Below are 25,548 nucleotides of genomic sequence, written 5' to 3'. Positions count from 1 at the left end.
GCTCCAGATTGTTAAAACATAAGGGGATGTTTATGGGGAAAAACAGTCAAATCTCGAACCATGGAAGGGTACTTGATGTTTTTTCCGGGGCATTGCAGGGCGTAGGTATTTAGAGGGAGATTTGCAGTAAAGTTGATGGTGGCGTTTGCTGGTGTGATGCTGCAGGTGAAGGTGGCAGATTTGCCTATGTTCACGGTGTTGTTCAGAGGGGTGTTGGTGTAGGTCTGTCCTGTAGATCAGTGGCAGAGACACAAAGAACATATGGTTATTGAAATTAATATAATTAGAACGGCTAAGGTGGGGAATCTGAAACGTTTTCTTCAATGTACACATAAAGAAAGACACTTTGAGTGGAATAACACAAGGTCCTGATTTTGAACCAATGCTACAGGTAGCTTAGCTAGTTAGCGCCATGCTACTGTAACTATCAGTTTATAATTTATATCAATTCACTGCAAAGTTATTAAAAACGTCATCATGGTACACATGAATACTCAGTGAACTGCACATGGCCCTTTCCAGCCACTTTAATGGTTTGAATGAAAAGTTTGAGCAAGGAGGTCAGTTCAATTACAGTACATCCATTGCTAACAGCTAACATCGGACTCACTCAAGAACACCTGCTTAGCAACGCAGGCTAGTTAGCTACAATACGCACAAGGAAAGCGTAGCTAGCTTTAAAATGACAAAACTATCGAAGGCTGTGAATTATTTTCGTAGCTACATCTTATTTAGCGCACTCGTGAGGAAAAACCTGAGCACGTTCAAGACATAAAAATCGAAATGAATGCAGGGATCAATTTTGGCCGATTAAACTGCACCCTCCTTTACTGTCACGAGCTCGCTTTAAAAATTGATTGATTGATTGATTGATTGATTTAAGGTTGTCCATTAATTTTAGCCCCAAAATGAATGTGAAATGATGAAAATCAAGCAAAAAAAAAAATACTAGAGGTTTGTGAATATTTATATGTATTAAAGCTTGTAAAGCCAAATTGCCTACTTAGCAAATGTGCTAAATATCTTTTTGTACTATAACATGTTACATGCATTACGTATAATTACATATCTAAAATTAAGAATGAAAGAAAAAGACATTTATCCCAAATTGGTTTTAAGGTCTTTAACAAATCTACGACATACCGGCGAACGTATTTATGTAGAATTTATGCTTCAAAAAAAAAAAAAAAAAAAAAAAAAAAAATTAACAAGTATGAATGTCAGATGACAATGTATTTAAATTGTTGTTCACTTATCGATTTATTTATTTAATTTTATTACTTCTTTTACCATTTTACCGTATAGTACAACATAAAACAGTCATTTTTACTGCCTATCGATGTGGGAATTATTCCACTGTACCTATTATAAGATTTCCAACCTTACGATTTTTTTAAAAGAATGATTTTTATGCTTTTCCCCCCCCAGAACCCTGCGCTGGATGTTGTGTCAGTGCCTTTCACTCATTTGACTAAGAAATGCGTAATTTTTTGACTATTCTAATCTTCGTTCCTCATAAACAAAACTTTCCCCCGGTACACACCCAAGCTGACGACTGAAATCTTGTATTGTTTTTGCAGCACAAAACATCCTTTACTTACATTCTTATACAAAAAGTACGTACTCTATGAACGTTTTACATCATTAAATGAACTTCGCTGACGCGAAAAAGTTTGGAAAAAAAAATTCGAGACGCTAAATTCCACATGGTCGAATGTGAAAAATGCATATTTCTCGAATCCGAGCATTCCACAAGTCACGGAACCCTGACACGTGAGCGGGACGCACGATCGAGGTAGGATTTGTGCAGAAGCGTCAACATTTTCAACATCATCATATCACATCTAACTTATGTAGGTCATTTCCATTCATAGCGTTCCTGTCCATCCACATGTTCTGTAGCATCCCGGATAAACAAAAAAAAGAAGAAACACGTCAACATTCCCACAAAACCAAAATCAGTAGGTTAAAAGCTGTAACTCACTCAAATGATGTGGTGAAATGTAAAACTTTAATCATACCTTGTGCAGGTGGAACAGACTGCAGGACGATGCAGATGAAAAGCCACATCAGGCTTAACAACATCTTTCTTGACGTTACCATCCTTCCTTTTCTCTGCAGAAACTCTGAGTGCGTATTATAGTCCAAAAGTGCTACTGAAACTAAAATAGAAAAATCCTTCTCTGCTGAACCACAGTCCAGGAGCGGGTACACGGCACCTCGGTCAGCACTCACTCTCCCCGAGCACGCAGAGTGGCAAGCAAATTAAAACTGAACTTCTCATTTGCAAGTACGGCATCTGAGAAAACTTCCTCGAACAGGACGAGCAGGCGCATATCACGCTCCAGTCTTTACAGGAGTGTGTCCTGGGTGTTCCTTTAAACTCCCTTTTGTAGGTTAGTGCTGGTTTTCCGTGTTTCCCCCCTTCGGGATTTTCATGTCTTCGAGTCATTTTACTTACAAAGTAGGCAAAAAATTTTACATGGATTTCAAGGAAAGGAGACACGTTTTCATCTAGATGCTCAACACACACTTTTAACATTGTGAGGGAATCCTGGAATCAGGCCGTCCAGGTTATGAACAAGGAAACACATTCAATATGTATCAGTGTGAATGAAAGGATGCTGAAGAGAAAGACGGGAATAATTACATACCGTACGCCGTCTATGGGTCAAAGATTGTCCTTACATAAAGCTCTCAGATTTAATCCACTTCTTTTAATATGCACATTAATGCCACCGTATCCTTATCGTCCTTATAAAGACTTCGCGATGTCCGGCACCTAAAACAGTTCAGAGAACGTGTCTGTGTAGGTCGTGTGAATTGAACAATTTCAGATTTCCTCTAAAAATACACTTGTAGAACGTTGTCCTTATCAGGGCAACCCTTAAAGATTCTATGCAAGTTTCAAGTGGAACCCTTTCCAGAAGCTAAGAATCCTTACTTATCGAATGAACCTTTAAAGAACCCCTGGAGAACCCTTGAGGTTTCTTTATTTTGTCATTCTGAGGGAATCCTTAACGATTCTATGTTGGGGAACAAATTAGGGACAAATATTGGAAAATTTTGAACCCTGAAGGCTTTTTCTATCGTCCTTATCAGGGAACCTTTAAAATTTCTACGTAGAACCCTAAAACAAGTCAGAAAGGCAAGGATAGGGAAGATTATAACCTGAAAGAGTTCTTTAAAGGTTCTTTAAAATTTCATTGGATCATCTTTGCTTCCAAAAAAAAAAAAAGAGCTGTAATTGGAATGCTTTCCGATAGAGAACCTTCAGAACCCTTAAGGCTTGCACTTCTCAGGGAACCATTAAAGGTTCCATGTAGAACCATGGAACAGAGTATTTAAAATTAAGACTTTATTTCAATGCCCAAGGTTGTAACATTTACAGTGAAAACGACCAAAAAAACATACATTACGCTAAACTTAAACATCATTAAAGAGGTAAGCAGTCTGAATTTCAGTCATGTACAAATATTCACATCAATTACTGAACGCTTATGGACATAAAGGAAAGAAAGTGCACATGAATAAACATTATGATGACCGACGTGTAATCCTTATCATACGTCTAACAAAATAACGGTAATAATGTTTTACATCAGGCCACCTTAAATATAAAACTCCGGCTGAGTATTCTACACTTTACTTTATTTCCTTTTGTAAATTTAGCTTTAAATTAGATTAAATAGCTAACTGTAAAACAGTGCGTTATACCGGAACAGCTCAATTACAGTGTGGCAACTTACAATACAAACGTAATAACAATTAAACATTTCATTGCATAGGAGAAGATTTTTACTGCGTATTTACAACAATAAACACACGTAACAAGCAAAAATACTGACTGCCACTTTAATACTACTGCGGCTAAATAAAGCAGTCTTTGGTTTATATTACTGCTCTTCCACAGCCGTTAAAAAAAGAAAAGAAAACAATAATAATAATAATAATAATAATAATAATAATAATAATAATAAAAGAAGAGGAACACAGAATGCAGTGCCCGCCACTAATATTGGCACCCTTGGTAAATATGAGCAAAGAAGGCTGTGAAAAATTGTCTTTATTGTTCACAAAAATACTCTGCTCTAACGGATATCAAACAATCGCAAACGACACAGGTTTATCAAAAAAATTATCTTTGTTAAATGTAGGCGTGCGACAATTATCGGCACCCCTATGAATTCATATGAGAAAAATATAGTTGAAGTGTATTCCCATTGATATTGTAATTTTTTTTTAAGTACACATGGGTGAGTAGGAACAGGAAATTGTTCGACCATGACTTCCTGTTTCACAGGGGTATAAATATGAGGTAACACATAGGCGAAATTCCCTTAGTCATTCATAGCGATGGGTAAGAGCGAGGAATATAGCTGTGATGTGCGGCAAAAGGTTGTTGAGCTTCACACAATGGGGCGTGGCTATAAGAAAATAGCACAAGCACTGAAAACGCCCATTTCCACCATCAGGGCAATAATTAAGAAGTTCCAGTCCACTGGAAATGTTATGAATCGACCTGGAATTGGACGTGTGTCTATATCGTCTCAACGCACTGTGAAGAGGACGGTTCGAGTGGATAAAACATCTCCAAGGATCACAGCTGGAGAACTGCAGAAGTTACCAGATCCCGGATTTCAGTTCCCTCACCGTGTATTCTCCAACCTCATCAGGCATTACAGGAGAAGAAAGGGTGCCAATAATTGTTGCACACCTATGTTTAACAAATATATTTTTTATTGATAAACCTGTGTTGTGCTTGTAATTGTTTGATATCCATGAGAGCGGAGTATTTCTGTGACCGTTCTGAACATAAAATCAAAAGGTTAACCAATAAAGACAATTTTTCACAGCTTTCTTTGCTCATATTTACCAAGGGTGCCAATATTAATGGAGCACGCTGTATATTAATGTTTTTTTGTTTTCGTTCCGTTTGTGATATGAACACTATAGCCAATCGTTTTAGGTCCAGAATGATTACCAAAACAGCGAAATGTTCAGAAAAACCACACTTTACTTCATCGTGTGTGGATTTAATGGACTTAATAATGCGTTTTACCTCAAATACGTATTTATGCGTACGTCTTTTACTATGTGCAAGCCACGGCTTGTAAAAGCTCTATGATCTTATTCTTTAGAACATTTCATCCAGCATTACAGCCCACTACAGCATAACAATGATGTAAACCTTTCTATATAGACGTCTTCAAAGTTGCTTCATTAAATCGAGTCAGTAACAAATGACTGTACATTAGGCTTGTGCGATATAGTGATTTAATCGTCTCTACACGATATTACACTACCCTGACATCCAGTGACGTCTACTCTGATTACATTACATTACCAGACCTGCCAGCGCCGCAATTTAATATCGGAACTGACACCGCCTGGAAGCCTCGCCCACTTACCCCAACTCCACCATCCAGCCGGGCTTTTGTAACTGCCACTGCCGGTACGCAGTTCCTGACCACACAGTTTATGATATCACAGTACGCCGTCCCATACTCAAACCTGAAATGGTGGAAATACTCGCTTTCCTGACTGTTTTTATCTATCATATATTAAAAGGAATTTAAAACGGGGGAAATCGATATCGCACAAGCCTAGTGCACATGGATTAAAACCTGCATAAAAACAGATACTAAAACAATCCAAAAAAAATATATAAAAATAAAATAAACCCTGATTCTTTCATCAAACTTTTAGGAACAAAAAGGTACTTACTGTAACTATGCCTCGTCACTGGGGGTCCTTTAGTCTGTTTCTTTAGAGCTTTCGTTTAAAAGCGTTGAAATTATCTATGCGATAATGAAATCGTTTTTTAAAAGTAAACTATTTTCACATTTACAGATGTGAGATTTATACTAATGGTACCCTTGAGCAGCAAGCAAAAGCAGAGGTGCCAACATTTATGGTTTACCCGCATGCAATGTTTTTAGACAAGAAAACGACGTTTTTAAACCCTCTGCGCAAACTTTATCTGAACTTTGACCTGACAGCGTAGGCTGCATGTCTACACTGACGAACCGGTAGAACAGTTATAAAAGAAGAGTGCTATTATTTTTAAAAATATATATAGTTTTCTTTCATAATGTAGTTTATGATCATTTTCTTTTTTAATATAATTTTTCTTGGTTTTGTTTTGTTCGTATTCGGGCCAACGAGTTGTTTTGATTATGTTTGTCTCAGTAATAAAAAGCGGATTTCTGTAAAGCCGCTTTGTGGCAACGTTGTTCAAATCCGTTTAATCTATGCAACTGAACTGAATTAAAAAGGGTGAATAATTTTTGATTTTTTTCTGTTAAAGCCTTTATGCTGATGCATCTACGAAAAAGAAAATCGTGTATAAATATATTCCACTGCAACTGATTATTAATTGCATTAACACATGAGCATGTACTTGTTATCATTTTGTAAAAATGGCGTAAAATAAACGTGTTTATGCATGCCGATGCACGTCAGGGTTTTTTTTTGTGTGTGTGTGTGTGTGTGTGTGTGGTAAAATTCGACTGAGCGATGCTAGCACCTCTACAAATGTACATTTCAGTACCTTTTTTTCTGTGAGTGTGTAAAGTTTGAATAAAACCCACCCTATGAACCCTGCATTAGACTTTTCTGTATATCCCTCCTCTATACTGTGTCATTTTATAATTACAGAATTACAGCCGCTGTTTAACATGAGCTATGGCGAGACGACAGGACACTTGGCTTCTTTGTGATCGACTGTTTTGGTCTTGGGGACTTTGTGACGTCCATCGCAGACCTGATCTTGGTCTTTTCCGACAGCTTTAGGTCTCGGGTGGCCTACGCTGTGGCTGCACGAGCCATTTTATGGACTCCGGGGGAATTTTCATAAGTCTAAAACACACACGTAAACATACATGAGCAGAATTCAATTCTGTAATAATAATAATAATAATAATAATAATAATAATAATAAGGTTTGTCATCCTTTAGTGCACGTCAAAGCTCCCAAAATGCATCATGGGTGTTCCTTTCATATTTGATTATAAAATACCAAAATGTCGTACATCGTGGAGATCATTTGTATAAACACTGAGTGAAACCACGGTTCTTCCACGATCCTGCTCAGGCTCCGCCCCTCCGTTCGTGCGCCCCCCTCGTCATCGTTTGCACCTGCGCTTTGTTATTTACGTCAGTGCAGTCGGTGTGTGTTTATATATAGTCCCTGATTTCCCTGTGTTCTTAGCAAAGTTTGCAAGACTCGTTTTTTATTGTGCTTGGGAAGGTGAGGGGGCGGGGCCGGGGAACAGTTGTAGTATAAAAGGTGTAAAAGGTGTAATATACAGGACAATAAATATTCATTCCTAATTCGTATCAAGTGAATTATATTTAATGAACATCTCAAAAGGAATGACTAAAGAATTACAATTGTAATTTATGTATTCATTTATTTAATATTTTTAAAATAGATTTCAATTTAAATAGTACACCATTTTACACACACACACACACTATATATATATATATATATATATATATATATATATCTGCATAAATATGACCTAAAAAGTCCTAAAAGTAAACAAAGAGAACCCAATTAAATAAATAAGACAAAAACATTATACTTGGTCATTTATTTATTGAGGAAAATTATCCAATATTACATATCTGTGAGTGACAAAAGTAGGTGAACCTCTAGGATTAGCAGTTAGGACTACCTCTAGGACTACCAGAAGGCTAGTGGAATAATGTTTTGTTGATGGATGAGACCAAAATAGAACTTGGAGTGTTTGGAGAAAGGAAAACACTGCATTCAAGCATAATAACCTTATACTATCTGTGAAACATGGTGGTGGTGGTATCATGGTTTGGGCCAGTTTTGCTGCATTGCTCGCCATCACTGATGGAACAATGAATTCTGAATTATATCAGCGAATTCTAAAGGAAAATATCAGGACGTCTGTCTGTGATCTGAATCTGAAGAGAAAGTGGGTCATGCAGCAAGACAACGACCCTAAACACACGAGTCGGTCTACCAAAGAACGGTTAAAGAAGAATAAAGTGAATGTTCTGGAGTCAAAGTCCTGACCTTAATCTAGTAGAAATGTTGTGGAAGAACCTGAAGCGAGCAGTTCATGTGAGGAAACCCACCAACATCCCAGAGTTGAAGCTGTTCTGTACTGAGGAACGGGATAGAACTCCTCCAAGCCGACGTGCAGGACTGATCAACAGTCACCCCAAACGTTAATCTGCGGTTATTACTGCACAAGAGGGTCACACCACATACTGAAAGCGAAGGTTCACATACTTTTGCCCCTCACAGATATGTAATATTGGATCCTCAATAAATAAATGACCAAGAGAGAGAGAGCGATAATTATATTATAACTGAGTAACTACAATATTATAATATATAATAGTTTTTTATGAGCTCCACATACCATACGGATCACTTTGCAGGTGCATAATTACTGACTGTGGTCTGTTCATGGCTGTACAAAATATTGGCACCCCACCACCCCATCCATTACTGCAGTGTTTCTCAACCAGGGGGGAGAGATTGGAAGGGGGGGCGCAAAAAGAACAAAACACAGACAGGGCATCATTTGGGTACTAGGTGTATTTTATCGCTTTTCAATAAAAGAAAGAAAAAAAGAGTCTGTATTTTCTTTCTGCTGGGGAGAGGCGGAGCTTAGCCTGCCTTTTATCTAGACCAGTGTTGCCAATTTAGCGACTTTTAAGACCCATTTAGCAACTTTTTTTTTCAAAAAAAAAAACGCCTAGCGACAAATCTAGCTACTTTTTGGACAACCTTAGCAACTTTCCAAATGTCACCAGTTCTGTCCTACAACCTCCCCTCTCTCTGCGTCTGCTCTGTTCAGTGAGGGGCCGAGAGCCGGAGATTTAACAACGTCATGGATAACGAGACGCGCCCTTCCTCCCAATTTACATCATTCTTATGTGAATGTTTTTTAGAATACGAGACGAATGGAATGCAACATGTTTTATATTTAAAATAGTCCAGGTTATTACAACCTAGTTCTCTTGTTCAGAGTAGTCATAGTGTTCAGAAACATATCATATCATTCATGTTCCATACCTGTCCGTTATATAGTTTTATAAAAGTCATCAAAGTGATTTTAAAAAATTGTTAACGTTATGAAAAGTAATTAAAAAAGTATCAAAGCAAAAAGAATCTACCTATCTATCTATCAAAAACAGATTATATATATATATATAGAGAGAGAGAGAGAGAGAGAGACAGATTTTATATAGAAAACATAATAGTGGGGGGTGGGGGTTGGGGGGGTTGGGGCGTGCCACATGAAGGGGAGGCTTTAGTTACAAAAGCTTGAGAACCTCTGCATTAATGAAAATGCAAATCCCACTGAAAGCATATCTGTTCAGGGGTTATCCCTTTTCTTTGACACACAGGGTAGAGGGGTGCCAATACATTGTGCAGAGCATCTCATGGGCTACAATTTGTTATACGTACGCCAACAAAGTGGATCTGATAGAAATTAGTGTGTATAAATCATTAAATCTGCTTTATTATTTGTTTTCTGACGGACACTCCTAAAAAGCCGTGAACAGAGAAGAAAAGAGTGTTTCTGTCGCGTTTAGAAATCTTCCTGGAACAAACCAAAAACAAAACAAATACCGTGACCGTACAGTGTCTCTGACTGTTCCTCTGCCGTGCTGAGATTCGCCTGTAGAGCTGAGTGCAAAAGCTGGAAACATCTGAACTGTACGTGACCTGAACGTGGAACACTCTGACTCAATTTTGGGCCGCACCCATAAGTGAGGTTAGTGTTCTCTCTCTCTCTCTCTCTCTCTCTCTCTCTCTCTGTTTTTTTAGAAATACACAGTGAATAAAGAAGTCCTCTATAAAGGTCAATAGAAGAGAAATGTGTGATAGTGATAAGGAGCTCTGTGTTGTCTATAACAGCAGCTCTGACAGTAGCGCAGCTGCAAACGACAGGTTTCTATTAATATTAATGCGCTCGTTCTGATACGGTATCGTTTCTATAGTAACAGCTCATTCACAGGGAGTTGTACAGCAGATGCTAAAACCTATGTTTAAAATGTGTGTAATCATCGATACGGTGGCGTTTTCTGCAATGTAACTTTTACGGAAGCGTCATCAGGACAGATTCTGTGTGGATTCTTGGTAACATGACAAACTTTCTTCTTTTTGTCTTATTAACTTTTGTGTCTTATTAAAACAGAGAGTCTGGTGAGAGGACGACTGGTGTGTGTGTGTGTGTGTTGGATTTGTGGTGTGTGGGATGATTGGTGTGTGTGTGTGTGGGATGATTGGTGTGTGTGTGGACGATTGGTGTGTGTGTGTGTGGGATGATTGGTGTGTGTGTGTGGCATGATTGGTGTGTGTGTGTGTGGGATGATTGGTGTGTGTGTGGTGAATGATTGGTGTGTGTGTATGTGTGTTGGATGACTGGTGTGTGTGTGTGTGTGTGGTGGATGATTGGTGTGTGTATGGTGGAGGATTGGTGTGTGTGTGTGGGATGATTGGTGTGTGTGTGGTGGACGATTGGTGTGTGTGTGTGGGATGATAGGTGTGTGTGGTGGATGATAGGTGTGTGTGTGGTGGATGATAGGTGTGTGTGTGGTGGATGATAGGTGTGTGTGTATGTGTGTGGTGGATGATTGGTGTGTGTATGGTGGAGGATTGGTGTGTGTGTGTGGGATGATTGGTGTGTGTGTGGTGGATGATTGGTGTGTGTGTGTGTGTGTTGGATGACTGGTGTGTGTGTGTGTGTGTGGTGGATGATTGGTGTGTGTATGGTGGAGGATTGGTGTGTGTGTGTGGGATGATTGGTGTGTGTGTGGTGGATGATTGGTGTGTGTGTGGTGGATGATAGGTGTGTGTGTGGTGGACAATTGGTGTGTGTGTGTGGGATGATAGGTGTGTGTGGTGGATGATAGGTGTGTGTGTGGTGGATGACAGGTGTGTGTGTGTGTGTGTGTGTGTGTGTGTGTGGTGGACGATTGGTGTGTGTGTGTGGGATGATAGGTGTGTGTGGTGGATGATAGGTGTGTGTGTGGTGGATGATTGGTGTGTGTGTGGTGGACGATTGGTGTGTGTGTTAGATGTTCCGCTCACCCTCATGGCACTGGATATCCAGGGCAGGAAGCGGGACACTCGGGTGTAGACGCCGGGTTTCTTTGCCATGGCGCAGCCCGTCCCCCAGCTGACCACGCCCAGCAGCCTGTAGCGGCTCGTCTTCGACAGACAGTCGGCTGCTACGAAGGGACCACCGCTGTCTCCCTAAAGTAAACATGTAAACAAGGAGTGATTGTAAAACACTATGGCGTCTCCCAGTATCTTAATGCGGCATGATGGCTAAATGGCGCCATCTTGTGTCCTGAGAGTGCTCTGGTGATCATTATCAGTTACCTGACAGGAATCGGTTCCTCCTTTCTCATAACCGGCACAGAACATGGTGGTGGTGACCTGGTTGTCGTAGTAATCAGGGGCGTTACAGACAGCATCACTGATTATGGGAATGTGGGCCTCCTGGAGGATGACCGCCTGTGTGCCTGAGAAGGAGAGAAGAAGAAAAAGGGCATAATATAATGGAATATAACGGAGAATGTTTCGTTTAGGACGTGAAGATCAGCAGAAATGAAACGCACTGGGGAGAAGGGTTGAGAAACACCAATGAGCCACAGTACGGGTGAAACCATACGCAAAATCCTTGGTATTACTATAGAATCAAGGTACTTACATCTTAAAGGGGCAGCTTGTAATTTTTAGACGGCTCTTAAATTGTCTCTGACCGAAACTGCAACTGCCACTCACTTTTCTTTTCATTTTCCTCATCTCCTATGTTAAAACGATGTATGCCTTGTGAGAGCTGGACTTTTAAGAAATTGTCAGAGCAGCGCAAGACTGTTAAGCTCATTTCTGGGCCAGAAAAATGTCAATATAAATCTAACATGACAGAGTTAGCCAGAAACTGGTCGAATATTTAAAGCTCACTAGAGAGGTTCACTCATAGCCCGAACAATGCAGAAATATAGTTATGCATTACAGTTAATATGTAAATGTAGTGTCTTACTGCCTTCTCTTAGCAACTTAAAGGAGCGGTTGGTCAGTTTTAAGGCCTCTAAAACGGCCTGTGGGGCAAACTGCAACGGCTACTTCAAATTTGTTGAGAATTGAAACTACTTGTGAATCGAGTTTTAAGGAAAAAACAAACAAACAAACAAACAAACAAACAAACAAAAAAGGGGGCGGGGCTAATTTCTGGGCAAGAAAATTTGTCAACAGAAACCTGAAAATTGTGGATTTTTTTTTTCTTAAAAAGTTGAACTAAACTTCTTTTTTAAAGCATATTTTGTTGTTGACTGACCGTAATACTCGACGTTTCCCCAGCCTGTCACCGTGCCAACCTGACCATCAATCAGCCGCTGACCGTAGGTGGGCAAACACACGGGCTGGATGTAGTCTACGGCAAGCAGGAGAGATAAAGTGTATGAAGATATGGAGTGAAATACACCAATAAAGTGTCCACTTAATAACATTTTAATTGAAGGCCAAGTAATAAGCAGTTAATTTATTGGAACTTAACGATTAATTATTGAGCAATTCATAAATAATTATCCTTTCAAATACATTTTATATAACGTAGTACTATTTAGATATTTAGATACTTTAAAACTATAGTAAAAGGTTTACAAAAAAAAAAAAAACTGAAATAGAAAATCTTTGGAAATTTTTTCAAATCTAATCTAGGGCGCAGGCTTGGCTAGTTACAGCGTCCTCCGATAATATTGGCACCCTTGGTAAATATGAGCAAAGAAGGCTGTGAAAATTCATCTTTATCGTTTAACGTTTTGATCCTTTGTTTAAAAAATTCATAAAAATACTCAAACAATCGCAAACACAACACAGATTTATCAACAAAAAAAATATATCTTTGTTAAATATAGGTTTGCAACAATTATTGGCACCCCTATGAATTTTTACGGAGGGTGCCGATATTAGTGGAGGGCACTGTAGTTAGCTGATTCTAGCTAGGATTAAGTACATTTAATAATTTCTCTGTGAAATAAGCCTAGCATACCCTTGTTAGCAATTGTTTTTTAAAGAAGACTGAGGTCCGCTGAATAAGTGTTCAGTACTGTGTGACACACACGTGCAAAAGATTTCGTTCGTGTTAGACGGGAACTGATCGAGGATCTGTGGTTTCACTCGACTGCACTAATTAGGTTGACGTCTTCGTGGAGGAGCTCATTAGTGAAATCTGACGTTCAGGTGGAACAAACGTCTGCATTCACAGTGGTTCAACAGCTCCAGACAGATTCACCGATAAACCGAGATGCCCGATAAAACGAAGGCTCTGATCGATATTCCCTTTGCAGCTGTCGCCAATCGGGTTCTGCGTTATACGACACAGTTTTCAGGAGCTCCGGGCTCAGATACGGTGCTCTGCTGAACTCTAAAAAACATCCAGCTTGGAGCAGGTGTACATTTATGTGCCATTATTCTGCAATTCCGCTATGAATTTACACCGGGTCCCGAGCATTCGAGTACAAGAGCGTGAAACTGCCTCGTCATTTCACCTAAAATGTACCGCGGCGAACATTTTACAAATTCCTGCTTCGTGATTCCAGACTTTTTCTGATAGTATTGTCTTTTGTTCAGGCCTCGGAGCTCTGCAGAAAACAGGGCAGCTTTGTTCTCCGCACTTCCTGGCAATCTGAAACCGGAGGGAGGAACTACAGCCTACGACACTGCAGCGTTTCCTCAGAATCAAGCGCAGCCTTCTAGTCACTGTGAAACTCCGCAAACACAAAACACTAACTATGAAGAGAAAGAAAGAAAGAAGACCCGTGCACGTGTTCTGCACATAAACATTTCCTCATTTTCTAATAAACGAGGAAATAACCGTGCATATGATAATAATAACACAACTGATTGTATATTTTTAAAGTTATATTTAACTTATAGTCGTTTTTTATATGTATCTAATCGGCAAACACCTTCATGAGCGCTGACACTGGAGACTCCTTCTGTAAATCTCCTTACAGAAAACTTCCCCATATCAACGCTTATGCCCATTTTTTAAGCAGTTTAAATCCCCGTGAATGAGCTGTTACTATAGAAACAATAACGTAGTAGAACGAGCGCATAATTATTAATATAAACCTTTTTATATTATTTGCAGCTGCGCTACTGTCAGAGCTGCTGTTACAGAAAATTAACCAGCACCTTCCCTTCTGACCAATCACAATCCAGAATTTGACATCTCTGTGGTATAACTAGCAATATTACACACACACACACACACACATACATACATATATTTATATATATATATATATATATATAAAACACCCTTGTGATGCAGTACAGATGCGATGTGTGTGCTTTATGACTTGAGTTAACGACTCACCAGTGAACTGCAGAGGCTTCGTGAGAGAAAGCACGGCGATATCACGGCTGTTGTCGTCGATGTTAGCGTCGACGAAGGGCAGGTAACTGCTGTGATAAACCACCGTCTTCACCTCAGCGGTCACCACGTTCTTATGGATGGGCGTGTTGTAGATGGAACCCATCAGAACCCTCCACCTCGACACGTGACGATATCTCCTGGTTATACGCAAACGCAAATTATTAGTGGGCTTCAGAAAACAAACAAACCACAGACCACAGAAACCCCAAACAGCACGATGACATCGTTCTCTCGGGAAATCATTCATTAGCTCTAAGAAAAAGAAGAAAAAAAAACATATATATATATAAATATATATATATATATATATATATATATATATATATATATATATATATATATATATATATATATATCTCTGGAAAACAAGGTTAGTTATTATCTCATGATAATGCCAACTAGAGTTAACAAGAAGACAGCAAACATGAACTTTCTATCACGGGAAATAAAATATATCACACCATACAGTAGCACTGGTGCGTTCTGGATTCTGATTGGTCGGCTCTGACGGTAGTGCAGCTGCAAATCACAGGTTTATATTAATAATGGTAAAGGTAATATGTTGTCGTTTCTATAGTAACAGCTCATTCAACAAAATGCGCCACGTAAACGGATAGAAAGTGTTTAACGTTTATAAACGGTTTATGAAAGCTGTACGTTTTCAGGACAGAGGAGTTTACGGTTTCTCAGGAACACGCCGAGCTGTGGGGGTTTTTTTTGTTTTGTTTTGTTCCGTTTTGTTAACTTGAAGAGAGAGAATACAGAGAGGGCAGGTGAGGGAAGGACTGTTTACAGCTGCTATAACGTAACTGACAACAGGAACTAACTGCACGACGTTAAATGTAACTATAAACGGATAAAATGTGCGTTATTTAATTAATAAAACATTGTAATTGTTGATGAATTGCTGTGGTATAAGAGGAAAAAACACCGGGGATATGCCGTTATAGGAAAATAATCAGTTCAGGGTCGTAAGAGTAACTCCACGTTGGTGATTATTTTACTCTAACAGCACAACACATAGGGGTTTATTCCTTATGGTTTAAAGCGTGTGTGTGTGTGTGTGTGTGTGTCTCACTCAGGGAAGCAGTGTGCAGCACTGACAATCCAGCGGTCCGAGATGATGGATCCTCCACACTGGTGAACTCCGTCATACTGCAGACTGACCTGCCACGGCCACGAGCCCTGTCGCGTATCCACACCTCCCACGATCCGCTCCTCAGGAAGCATACGCCGCCCGCAATCTACACACCGACACGGCAAAACCCTGAGACGCTCACTTACACTGTCCAAAGTGTGCGTTTTTATACCCTATATATGTGATGTTAGACCATATACTCTGTATAGTGTACATAATGGGATCGTACCTTGACAAAGCACTTGAACAATCTGTCCTTTTTCGCAGTGACTGAAACACACACAGGTCGTCATTCCAAACTGATTCTTCTAAATGATTCGAATCATTTCGGTTCAGTACAATGAAATGATTTGAATCTTTTACTCAGCGATTCATTCAGGAGAAGGGATTCGTTTAGTCGTTTGTTTTTCATTTTGATGAATACCAGGATGTGTATCGTGATATTTAGATTGGCTAAGAACCTTCCAGCAAAACAATCGTGTCTCGTAAAATAAATAAATAAAATAAAATAAATAAATAAATAAAAATAAATGGAAAACCAATGAGCTTTGAATGAAAATTGTATTTAGGGTCTTAAAAAACAAAACCCTGAATTATTTAATACTGTAAACAAGGAAGGAATTTTTTTTTAACCTGTCAAAACGCTTCAGCATTAATAAAAAATAGTGAAGTTTAAGGATACTTTTATTTAACAGTTCAAAAATTTTAAAGACCGAAGAAGTAAAAAAAGATGTTAAAATGTTAATCTGTAACAATTCTATGCAAAATGAGAAAATATCAAATAAAGATAATGCAATAAAATTAAAATGATTCCGAACATGTGCGATAGCTCATCAAACTGTATCGTGGTGGAACTGATCACGATATCGATATTATGGTCACATCGCCCAGCCCTGGTGCAGTCTCACCACGGATACAGTGCTGTGCCGATCTTCTTGCCGTAGGTTAACTCGCTCTCTTTGACGCAGAAGAACTCGTGGCCGCTGCTGCTGCTGTCGGGAGCACACGTGACGGAGAAATTTATTGCCCTGAAAAAGAAAAAAAAAACAACAACCCAGAGATGATTTTTTGTCCATTTTCTGCTACGTCGTTCTTTCTCTCTATTTGCTCCCGTAATGTTTTCTCCTCCGGTCACCTGACGAAGCCCATCTCTTCACAGCTGATGGCGGCGAGCAGCTGATTGGCGCCGGACGAGCAGACGTGTCTCCACCGCCGCTGGGCGGAGTCAAACACCCGTAGTCTCTGGTCCGCAACGCTCACCTGCACTGTAGCGAGAGAGGAATAAATGTACGAGATATCAGACATGCTTATAACTTCTGTTCCTTCAGGAATAAAATGTCCTTCTGATATCATCTTACCGTCATATAAACCTGTGTCTTCCGCGGTCTTTATGTATGTAGCTGTAAAACAAACACACAGCCGGGGTCTTGTTTGTTATGGAATATGTGAGCATTAAGGCCGAGCAATCTGACACGATATGATATAGATAATATAACGACAATGATATCATATATCACATGATATAATAACGTACTGATACGCTTTTAAAATGTTCTTATTACTTTATTTATTACTAGCTCTAATGACTAATGCTGTACCAATTTCTCCTTTTATTTTTTTATAAACGATGGACAAAACTCTCTGAATTAATACTTAATGTATATACTGTCCTTTCTTGGTGATTTACCTCAAAATGACATCTCATGGTACATATTACAGTGTTTATTTCGCGTTAAACGCACCCTTTCTTTCTTTCCTGCGCTGCTGATTTTTTTTCTTTCCCATGTTAATTTGTCATGTATATAAAATCGTTGATATGGTGTTTATTTAACGTGTATGGAAGGAGTCTCCAGTGTCAGCGCTGTGTTCCGGTTTTTCTTTGGCAAATGTCTGTGGTATAAGAGGACTTCAGGATGTGATGTTATAGTAAAAAAAAAAACCTCTAAACCTGGGTGGGAACAGTAACTCCGTGTCTTGTTATTGTACTATAACAGAGATCGCAGCAGCAGGACTCACCCAGGGCCCAGATTGCGGCTCCCAGACCCGCCAGGACCACGGCGGTCACGCCCACAGCGACAGCGGCTCGCCACCGGCTACACAGGGCCATCCCTGGTGCTCCTGTCCGACACAACACAAGAGCCACGTTCAGGATGATCCAAACACACAGAAAACATCCGAGATCTCACTGGAGCGTCCTTTCTGTCCTGTATAATATTATATGATCATAATATTGTAACATGACTTGTTGTTGTTAGTTACTGTATCGCTCTATAATATTACACGAGAAACTATTTTGTCGAAGAGCGAGACAAAACGAAACACGACGACTGGCGTGTATAAAGATGAGAGAAGAATGAGATCAATAGTCCAAAGTCAGCACGTCCATGGACACAAAGTAAACTGGGGATTTAATACCAGTGCCATAACCTACTCCCCACACACACACACACACACACACACACTCACACACTCACACACAGTGAGTGTCACACTGTCCCAAGACTGGATTCGTCAGATCTGGCCATGAGCCGGTGATCTGTTACATAAAGCACCATGTGCAACAAGCGTGCCAAAAACTTTATTACAATTCTATATAAATCCTCACGCAGTAGTTCACTGCGAGCTTCACGCAGCACTAGTACTGATATACACACTGTTTATTTTTATATCTTTTGTTTTAAAGGCTTATTTTGATGCCTTCTCTATTACCGTGTCTGTAGATATTACGATTTCGACATTTTTCCACGAAATGAATGAAGTTAAAAAGTACCACAACTAACAGATCACGTTTTTGGATACGCTTGTGAGATATGGATTTTTAACCTGCTCACGTGCTACCATTTTAAAACATCACAGTAACTGATTCAATCGTCCTGAACTGAAAAAAGCAAACGAGGATTTCCGCCATTTCAGGTGTGAGGGGAGTTGGGGACGGTGTCATGAAATTAGCAGCAATTAGCATTATGGGTTGTCTAATGTCAACATGGCTGCTACTCAAACACGTCTGAGCTCTGACCGAGTGGGACCGTTTTCTGAAAATTTCCTTCATAAATATCGTTAACGGATGTTAACTTTACACGTGTCTAATGTTTGACTTCAGGGAACTCAAAACATTCTCTATTTTCCATGGCAGAAAGAGAGAGAGCCACGAAAGCCACAAGCGCGTGTGAGATGGTGGAAGGGGCGGGGCTTCCTTTGGGTTCAGTCAGTTCGACTCAGAGAGTTCAAATCACCTGCGCGACCGTCATTGGTTGCGTTTACATGCACATCGATATTCTGATATTACTCAGAATCTGGCAATGTTATAATTAGTATTTAGTCATGTAAACACTGCGATCCGATTGGCCGATTCAGATTAACGCAATATTCTGGTTCAGACCCCTGGAATGTGCCTGTTTTAATCAGAAATCTGTTGCATGTAAACACCTTGTTAAGAAAATCCACTGAAAGCATTTCTATCCAACACGATGGCACCCAGCTGGAGACCCTATGGTATGACGGAACCGCCAAATAATCAGAATACGTGGCAGTGGATATCATGGCAGTGTAAGAGAGGATGCTGAACCCCATCACGGAGGATGCTCTGGGATTTTGAGAGAGTTCTTCGAGATCTCATAGCTGATTACTTATAAACCCTCACCACAGTGTAATTAAGAGAGTTTTCAAGGAAACATCTTACTTTCCCCACAGTACCCAGACCACAATATGGCGAACAGAGCATTTCACGTGTTCCTGTTTCATAACAGCACTATCTGAATGAGATGTTTTCCAGTAATCACAGCACGGCCTTGGAGAAATCAGTATCGAAGGAAACGGCACGCTTGTCATTTTATATTTTGTCACACAAACCTGAAACCGTGACCAGAAGTGCTGTTCCTTTTTATATTGCGGCATTTTAACATGATGAAAAAATAAATAAAATCACGTCTTCACGTCATAACGGTATATAATTTTCCGGACATGTAAAGCACATGGAACAAGGAACACCCTTGATGTAAAGCGAAGGGTGTGCAAACTTTTGAATTCAGCTGTATACACAGTAATAGTTTATATATTTAACTGGTACTACATTTCCTTTAAATGAAAGCTCGATCCATGCTGTCTTCCCCTGAGATTTAAATAAAGGAAATGAAACAACATTTCTTGGCCTGTCCCGGCCGTGCTGAATCCGAAGCCCGGCAGCGGCCCGGTCTGACCCATTTCACCCACGGAACAAGCAGCACTTTTGTGTCGCACCTGAAAAAGTCCTGATGCTGTGATCTGGCTCTGCGCACGGCTCCCGGTTTCCCACTTCAGACTTCCACACCTGACTGCTTTTTAAATTAAAGGCAAACTCCGACTCGGAAGCTAAATATGCAGTACAGTATCTCATACATTTTAATGAACCGTGTCTGCCATGAGTGGAGTTCTGAGTATGGTAGAATGGATGGAAAAAAAATCGACTGCATATATGCACTGTCGATTCTCTCGCGTGATCACGAGACGTCATAAACCGAGACGATCACAGAACAAACTAAATATCTTTTCAATTGCATTTGAGCGCATTTGATTCATTAAGAGATTTGATCATTAAATGAAACGAAGCAAAAAGATTCAACAAGGACTGATTCAAGGATTCATTTGTACTGAATCAAATCAAACTGAATCGTTGTTTCCGAATCATTTTTTTTGTATTTAATGATTTATTTTTTCCTGTCGTTGATATTCGGACATAAACATCTGCCATCTTTACCTCAGTGTCACACAGTGATTCACCGAGCGATTCCATAACACCTTTCTATAGTCAGTATATACTGTATACTTACTACAGCACATGGGGTATATAATAATTGCATTGTAAGCCTTTCGTAAAGCACTATTTTCCCAATAGAACACAGAAATTGCGACATAATGCCTGATAGTACTAATATGTTTTAAACTGTTTCACTCTTTACATTCTTTTCCTTATTATTTGCCTTCCGCTTTCTTTTTTTTTTTTAAACATTTTACCATATTTTATTGATTTATGTATCTCAGGTAATTTTTTCTTATTGTTTAATTTCTCGCTACAGAAATAAAACTTAAACTGAATCGAATAGAATCCAATGTAATCTAATAACATTGTGGGACCCCGGAGAACTGATTTGGATCAAACTGAACTGAGCCGAATCAAATCCACGCTGTGACTCCCTAAATCGAATTGAACTGAATCGATTCAAAACCGAATCAAATCCAAACCGAACGGAATCGAACTACATTGTGACACCCTGAATTGAATCAAATCAAATTCAACTATATTGAATCAAACTGAATCAAATCGAATCAAATCGTGGAACCTGGAATCAAACTGAATCGAATCAAAGTGAATCAAATCGAACTGAATCCAATAGAACGTGGCACGCTGATTGAATCAAGTTGAATCAAATCAAATCAAGCTGAACTGTGACATCTGTAGAGATTCACTCTCTGCTATTTAGAGGTGTTCAGTCTGGTGTACACAACACTGCATGTGTCTGAGTCCTCAGTGAGTCACGGATGTGAGTCATGAGTGCTGACGGCGCTCCATTTCCAGTTGAATGGCTTAATGTTATTATGTGGAGGAGTCCACTCGTTCCATGGTCTCTATGAGACACACAAGATCACAGACACGTGGCATTTGTATTATAAATACCCATTATTTCTAACAGAACGATTACACACTTCTCAGCACCAGCGCTAACTCAGTCACGGCGTAACCCTCGATCATGATGTCAGCGACGCAGGAGGTTGTTAAGTGTACAGTGTGTGTGTGAGATGTACGCTGTGCTGTACTCGGCAGATTATAGCGGATGATATGGGCACACCTTTGAGGTCAGGTTTCAGTTCAGAAGGCAGAGATAATAAACTTGTCTGGTAGTAACAGTTTTGTCATTCATCGCTGCGTTTCTCTGAGGTGAGTCCGCTCTGATTGAATGAAATGCGCACTGGTAGCGCCACACGTAGATGCTCTTACAGCCTTTGATTTAACGGCTATAAGCATATAATTGACATCTGGGTGGATACTGAGTTTACAGGATATTTATAAAACGCTTCCTGTCTAGGTATAATATGTACTGATCCTCTTGAGTCTTCTGTATTTTGTAAAAATATTCATGCGATAATTGAGTCCGTGTACGTCTGTTCTAATACGCTATGGTTTCTATAGCAACTGCTCATTCACAGGGACTTGTACTGCGGATGCATCATATAAACAAATTAAAAACGTGTGTAACTTTTTAAAAAATAAATGACTGAACGTTTATAGAAGGAGTCTCCAGTGTCAGCGCTGTGTAACAGCCGGAGGTAAACCTGTAACTCGAACTTTTCCGACATCTTCAGGACGCACGCGTTCACGCTTCTTCTTTGTAACGTGACCGACTGTGTTTATTTGTCTTTTTAACTTCTCGAGAGAGAGAATAAAGAGAACCTGGCGACGGAACGGCCGTTTATAGCTGCTATAACGCGAGTGACGACGGGAACGAACTCGTTATTCGCTGCTGGTATGTACGCCGGTTAATTCCGACGTCGATTATACGTTCCGATTTGGTTTACTCATTATCGAAGTGTTAGTTAAATAGCGCTGTATTAACACTGAGGTCTGTCTTGTTAAATAGCGACAGTTAAGAGAACTTGAATGCAAATCATGCGATGAATCACGTTTATACAAATGTCTCATGTGAGTGCGAACTGTTTAGGATCTTAGCTGTATATTTAAATCGGGATAATTTTTTTTTTTTCCACATACAAAGTTTTTCCTCTCGTTTTACTGCGTCATCATAAGGTAAGGAACGCCGTTCTGCAAAATTAACGCTGACGAATGTGATCTCAGACAGACCCGTATGTCTTGGCACTCTGTCAGTGGATAAACAACACAACACAGAGGACATACTAGAAAAAGCCCCCCCCCCCCACACACACACACATTTATGGATGGACACACTATCCCTCATTTCTTAGCGATGCTCCGTTTACTTCTCCTCTCTTCAGTATTTGAAAAGTTCTCGACATTCGTCTTTTCAGTGTATCGCCTGATTTGCAACAGAAGGAACACCGAGCATGAAGCACAAGCTGTAAGAGAACGTGATGTTTTTGTAAATATAAAGCTCATCGCTTAATGCAGGACACTGATATATTTCTGTAGAGCAACACATACACATTTTTCTCTCTAAGTGCCTTAAATCCATTCACAGGAATATTTTATCCTCTCAGTGGACAGTAGGAACAGGTCTGCTCCGTAAGTGCACACGGAAACGTACGGAAATACCCCGCACCTAATATTAAGAACATTCTTATAAACAGTTCTAGAACCAGCCCTGTAAACGCAAGTCTTGCGAAATCTTGCATATCGGAACGCGATTAGTTAAAAGAAAAGCCAGGCGAGAAAGCGTTGTTCGTGAGGACCAAAAGAAAGCACACCCTGCCAAATTCCTGACGATTTGCGTCACGCTTGGAGATTATTACAATGTACCAGCAACCGAGCCGAATATAAAGAGATACAATGTCCAAAAAAACAAACCACCGCCATGAGTGAAAAAAACTAAAACGTGGAATCTTACTCAAAGGCAAGATGTCGAGTCATCGACTGTTCCTAACCTGCAGCTGCGTTATATCCTGCATAAAAACAAAACATCTGCGTGATGAGTAAACGTGAAAGCTGAATGTAAAACCTAGCATTTTACCCATGAGAAGTGAAAATCTTTATATTAGCATTCCGGACAGGATTACGCAGAGGGGTTTTTTTCTGATTGTTGCCGACATAAATGCTTGATTTTTAAGTTTTTTTTGCGGGAAATCTACTCGCATCGGTGAAATCACAATCGCAGGAAATTGTTTTGCGAGGTCTTTCACGGCGATGTTTGCTGGTAAACGAGACCTATTAGCCGCACTCCTGTTCGACGCGCGTGAATCCAAGTAGGCTTTGGCTGAGCGCGCGTTGTGATGACGTCACATGACCAGAGCTGTGTGTAACGCGTTACTGTATTCTAATGACTGTTTTCTGATAACGCAGTCCATTTTAAATTCATTGGCAATAAAACGACATTTATTTGCGTTACGAATTTATTGATAAGAAAACGATATGAAGTAAAGATGCATTTTTAAAAATAAATCGCGTTTTTTCCCCGAAGATATTTTCTTCATCCCTGAATAATTCTCCACTCGGAGCGCTTCGTCCCCGCGTAACTGGACGTCAGTAAACGAGGACGCTCGTAATGTTATATCTTCAGTGAACGGCGGTGAGACCAAAATACACACGTGGAATTACTCGCGTCTTATTGGCTGACGGTCTCTCGAATCTGCCGAACGCTGGCGAAATGGGTATACGCAGATTTGACTATTTATTTAAAGCAGTAAAGGTGTTGAAACTGAAACAGGAACATCCTCAGAGGCTGAGCAGGAAAACAAGGCGTGTGAACGTCTAGACGAGGTCCGGTTTACGTGAAGATGGTACTAAGACCGCCGATCTCGGACCGTGACCAAAGATTCCTTTCGGATGTGTGCGACAGAATTGCGCTGAAAAATCGTACACGGTAAAGCCGGCTTTAGTGAGTAAAATGCTTCCCATAAACAGACCGAGTAACGTTCATCCGAAACAGTACTCTCAGCAGTGAATCGCCATCGAGTGTTATTTCCATCGTTCGGGGGAACAAATGCTCAACACAGGCTATTTCCCTCACTTGTTTCATGAGGACAAACAGGCCAGCATTGACCTTTGACCTTGTTACAGTACTAATAACCAGCTATTACACAGAGTCTGAACAAAACATGTCCGATCCACTTCAGTCTAACCTCATTAATGTTTAACAGATGTCTGCTGTCAAAATAAGAGAGAAATACCAACACGGTATGTGTTTGTGTTAGTGTGTGTGTGTGTGTGTGGGAGAGAGAGAGTGTGTGAGTGTGTGTCAAAGAGTGTGAGTGTGTGTGAGAGTGTGAGAGTGTGTGTGTGCGTGAATGAGTGAATGTATGCTAGTGTGTGTGTGCGTGTGTGAGAGAGAGTGTGTGTTTGTGTGTGTGAGAGAGAGAGTGTGTGCGTGTGTGAGTGTGTGAGAGTGTGTGTGTGTATGTGTGTGTGTGAGAGAGAGAGAGTATGTGTGTTTGTGTGTGTGTGGGAGAGAGTGTGTGCGCGTGAGTGAGTGAGTGTGTGTGTGTGTGTGTGTGTGTGTGTTTGTGTGTGTGTTCTGGGACTCACCGATCTTTTTCTCTGTCATCTCCCTTCAGAAAGAAAAAGAGGAGAAAAGTGAAAGGATGCGGCTCGTCCCCCCCCCCCCCCCAAAAAATCTCCCCTCTTTAACTCAATTCACCTGCAAATAATTGATTTATCATTTAATTCACATAATCATGTATTTATTCATCACTTCAATCAAACTCCAGCAGCTAAAAACGGGTTAAGCAAGTTAAATAAACCAAAGGGCAACCCGAGTTCCAGATCCAAGCGCACGGGCCAAACATCTGCGACATTTCCATTCTATCAGTATTTCGGGATAAATGTCCAAACATGAACGATTTAAACATTTAAACAGATCACATGTTGAATTTCAGAACAGTGTTTTGTTTATGTTATTAGCCTAGCAACTGATAGCAATCTTCAGAAAAGCGTCAGGGCCCAAACGACTGATTTATTAGTAAAGTCGCAGTTTTAATGAAGAGCCGCTAAAACATGCGGCTTTTCTATTTTTCACTGAAAATCTTTACCTTTCCCTCTCATATCCCTCTGCCTTTGTTCAGGAATAAAAGCTCTCACCTTTTCCCTCGCAGCAGGTGTCTTTCTCTCTGAAGTCCTGAAGAAATAAGCAAAGAAACTACTGATTTTTTCCTCACCGCGTCCACGCTGACATTTAACTTGTCCCCAGAGTCACACCGCTTTTCTTTTTTCGGTAAAAAAAAAGGAGCTTTTTCTTGGACAACCGGGACAGAAGTTGTTCCTCTCTCTCTCTCTCTCCCCCCCCCTATCGCCTCTCTCTC

The 25,548-nt window shown here is 40.1% G+C and overlaps 1 protein-coding gene across 3 annotated transcripts; it reads right to left on the bottom strand.

Annotated features, from left to right (window-relative positions):
- Positions 1–3,343: 3,343 nt before the first annotated feature.
- hpn (hepsin) lies at positions 3,344–25,532 on the bottom strand. 3 transcript variants are annotated; one of them, XM_053611847.1, is made up of 13 exons: positions 25,328–25,532; positions 24,776–24,798; positions 17,605–17,706; positions 16,947–16,988; positions 16,724–16,853; positions 16,497–16,616; positions 15,818–15,858; positions 15,529–15,694; positions 14,391–14,587; positions 12,345–12,440; positions 11,387–11,529; positions 11,093–11,257; positions 3,344–6,861 (listed from the first exon to the last, which is right to left on the bottom strand). In XM_053611847.1, the coding sequence occupies exons 2-13, from the start codon at positions 24,792–24,794 to the stop codon at positions 6,808–6,810; spliced, it is 1,275 nt and encodes a 424-aa protein (XP_053467822.1). In that variant the 5' UTR covers positions 24,795–24,798; positions 25,328–25,532; the 3' UTR covers positions 3,344–6,807. The 3 variants fall into 3 exon arrangements, with proteins under 3 accessions (XP_053467822.1, XP_053467821.1, XP_053467823.1); XM_053611846.1 differs by lacking the exon at positions 3,344–6,861 and having other exon boundaries at positions 9,848–11,257; XM_053611848.1 differs by lacking the exons at positions 3,344–6,861; positions 14,391–14,587; positions 15,529–15,694; ... (5 more) ...; positions 24,776–24,798; positions 25,328–25,532 and adding an exon at positions 13,059–14,210 and having other exon boundaries at positions 9,848–11,257.
- Between the last annotated feature and the right edge of the window lie 16 nt (positions 25,533–25,548).

Source organism: Ictalurus furcatus, chromosome 23, assembly GCF_023375685.1.
Source record: "Ictalurus furcatus strain D&B chromosome 23, Billie_1.0, whole genome shotgun sequence".
Classification (NCBI taxonomy): Eukaryota; Metazoa; Chordata; class Actinopteri; order Siluriformes; family Ictaluridae; genus Ictalurus; species Ictalurus furcatus.
This window is presented reverse-complemented; position numbering and strand designations above follow the sequence as displayed.

What these genes read in the sequence shown, in the direction of transcription:
- hpn (XM_053611846.1), bottom strand. An exon ending in AGACACAGGTTTATATGACG is followed by an intron (nt 16,854 to 16,946) that starts GTAAGATGATAT and finishes CTCTCGCTACAG; the next exon opens with TGCAGGTGAGCGTTGCGGAC. An exon ending in GAAGAGATGGGCTTCGTCAG is followed by an intron (nt 16,617 to 16,723) that starts GTGACCGGAGGA and finishes TTTCTTTTTCAG; the next exon opens with GGCAATAAATTTCTCCGTCA.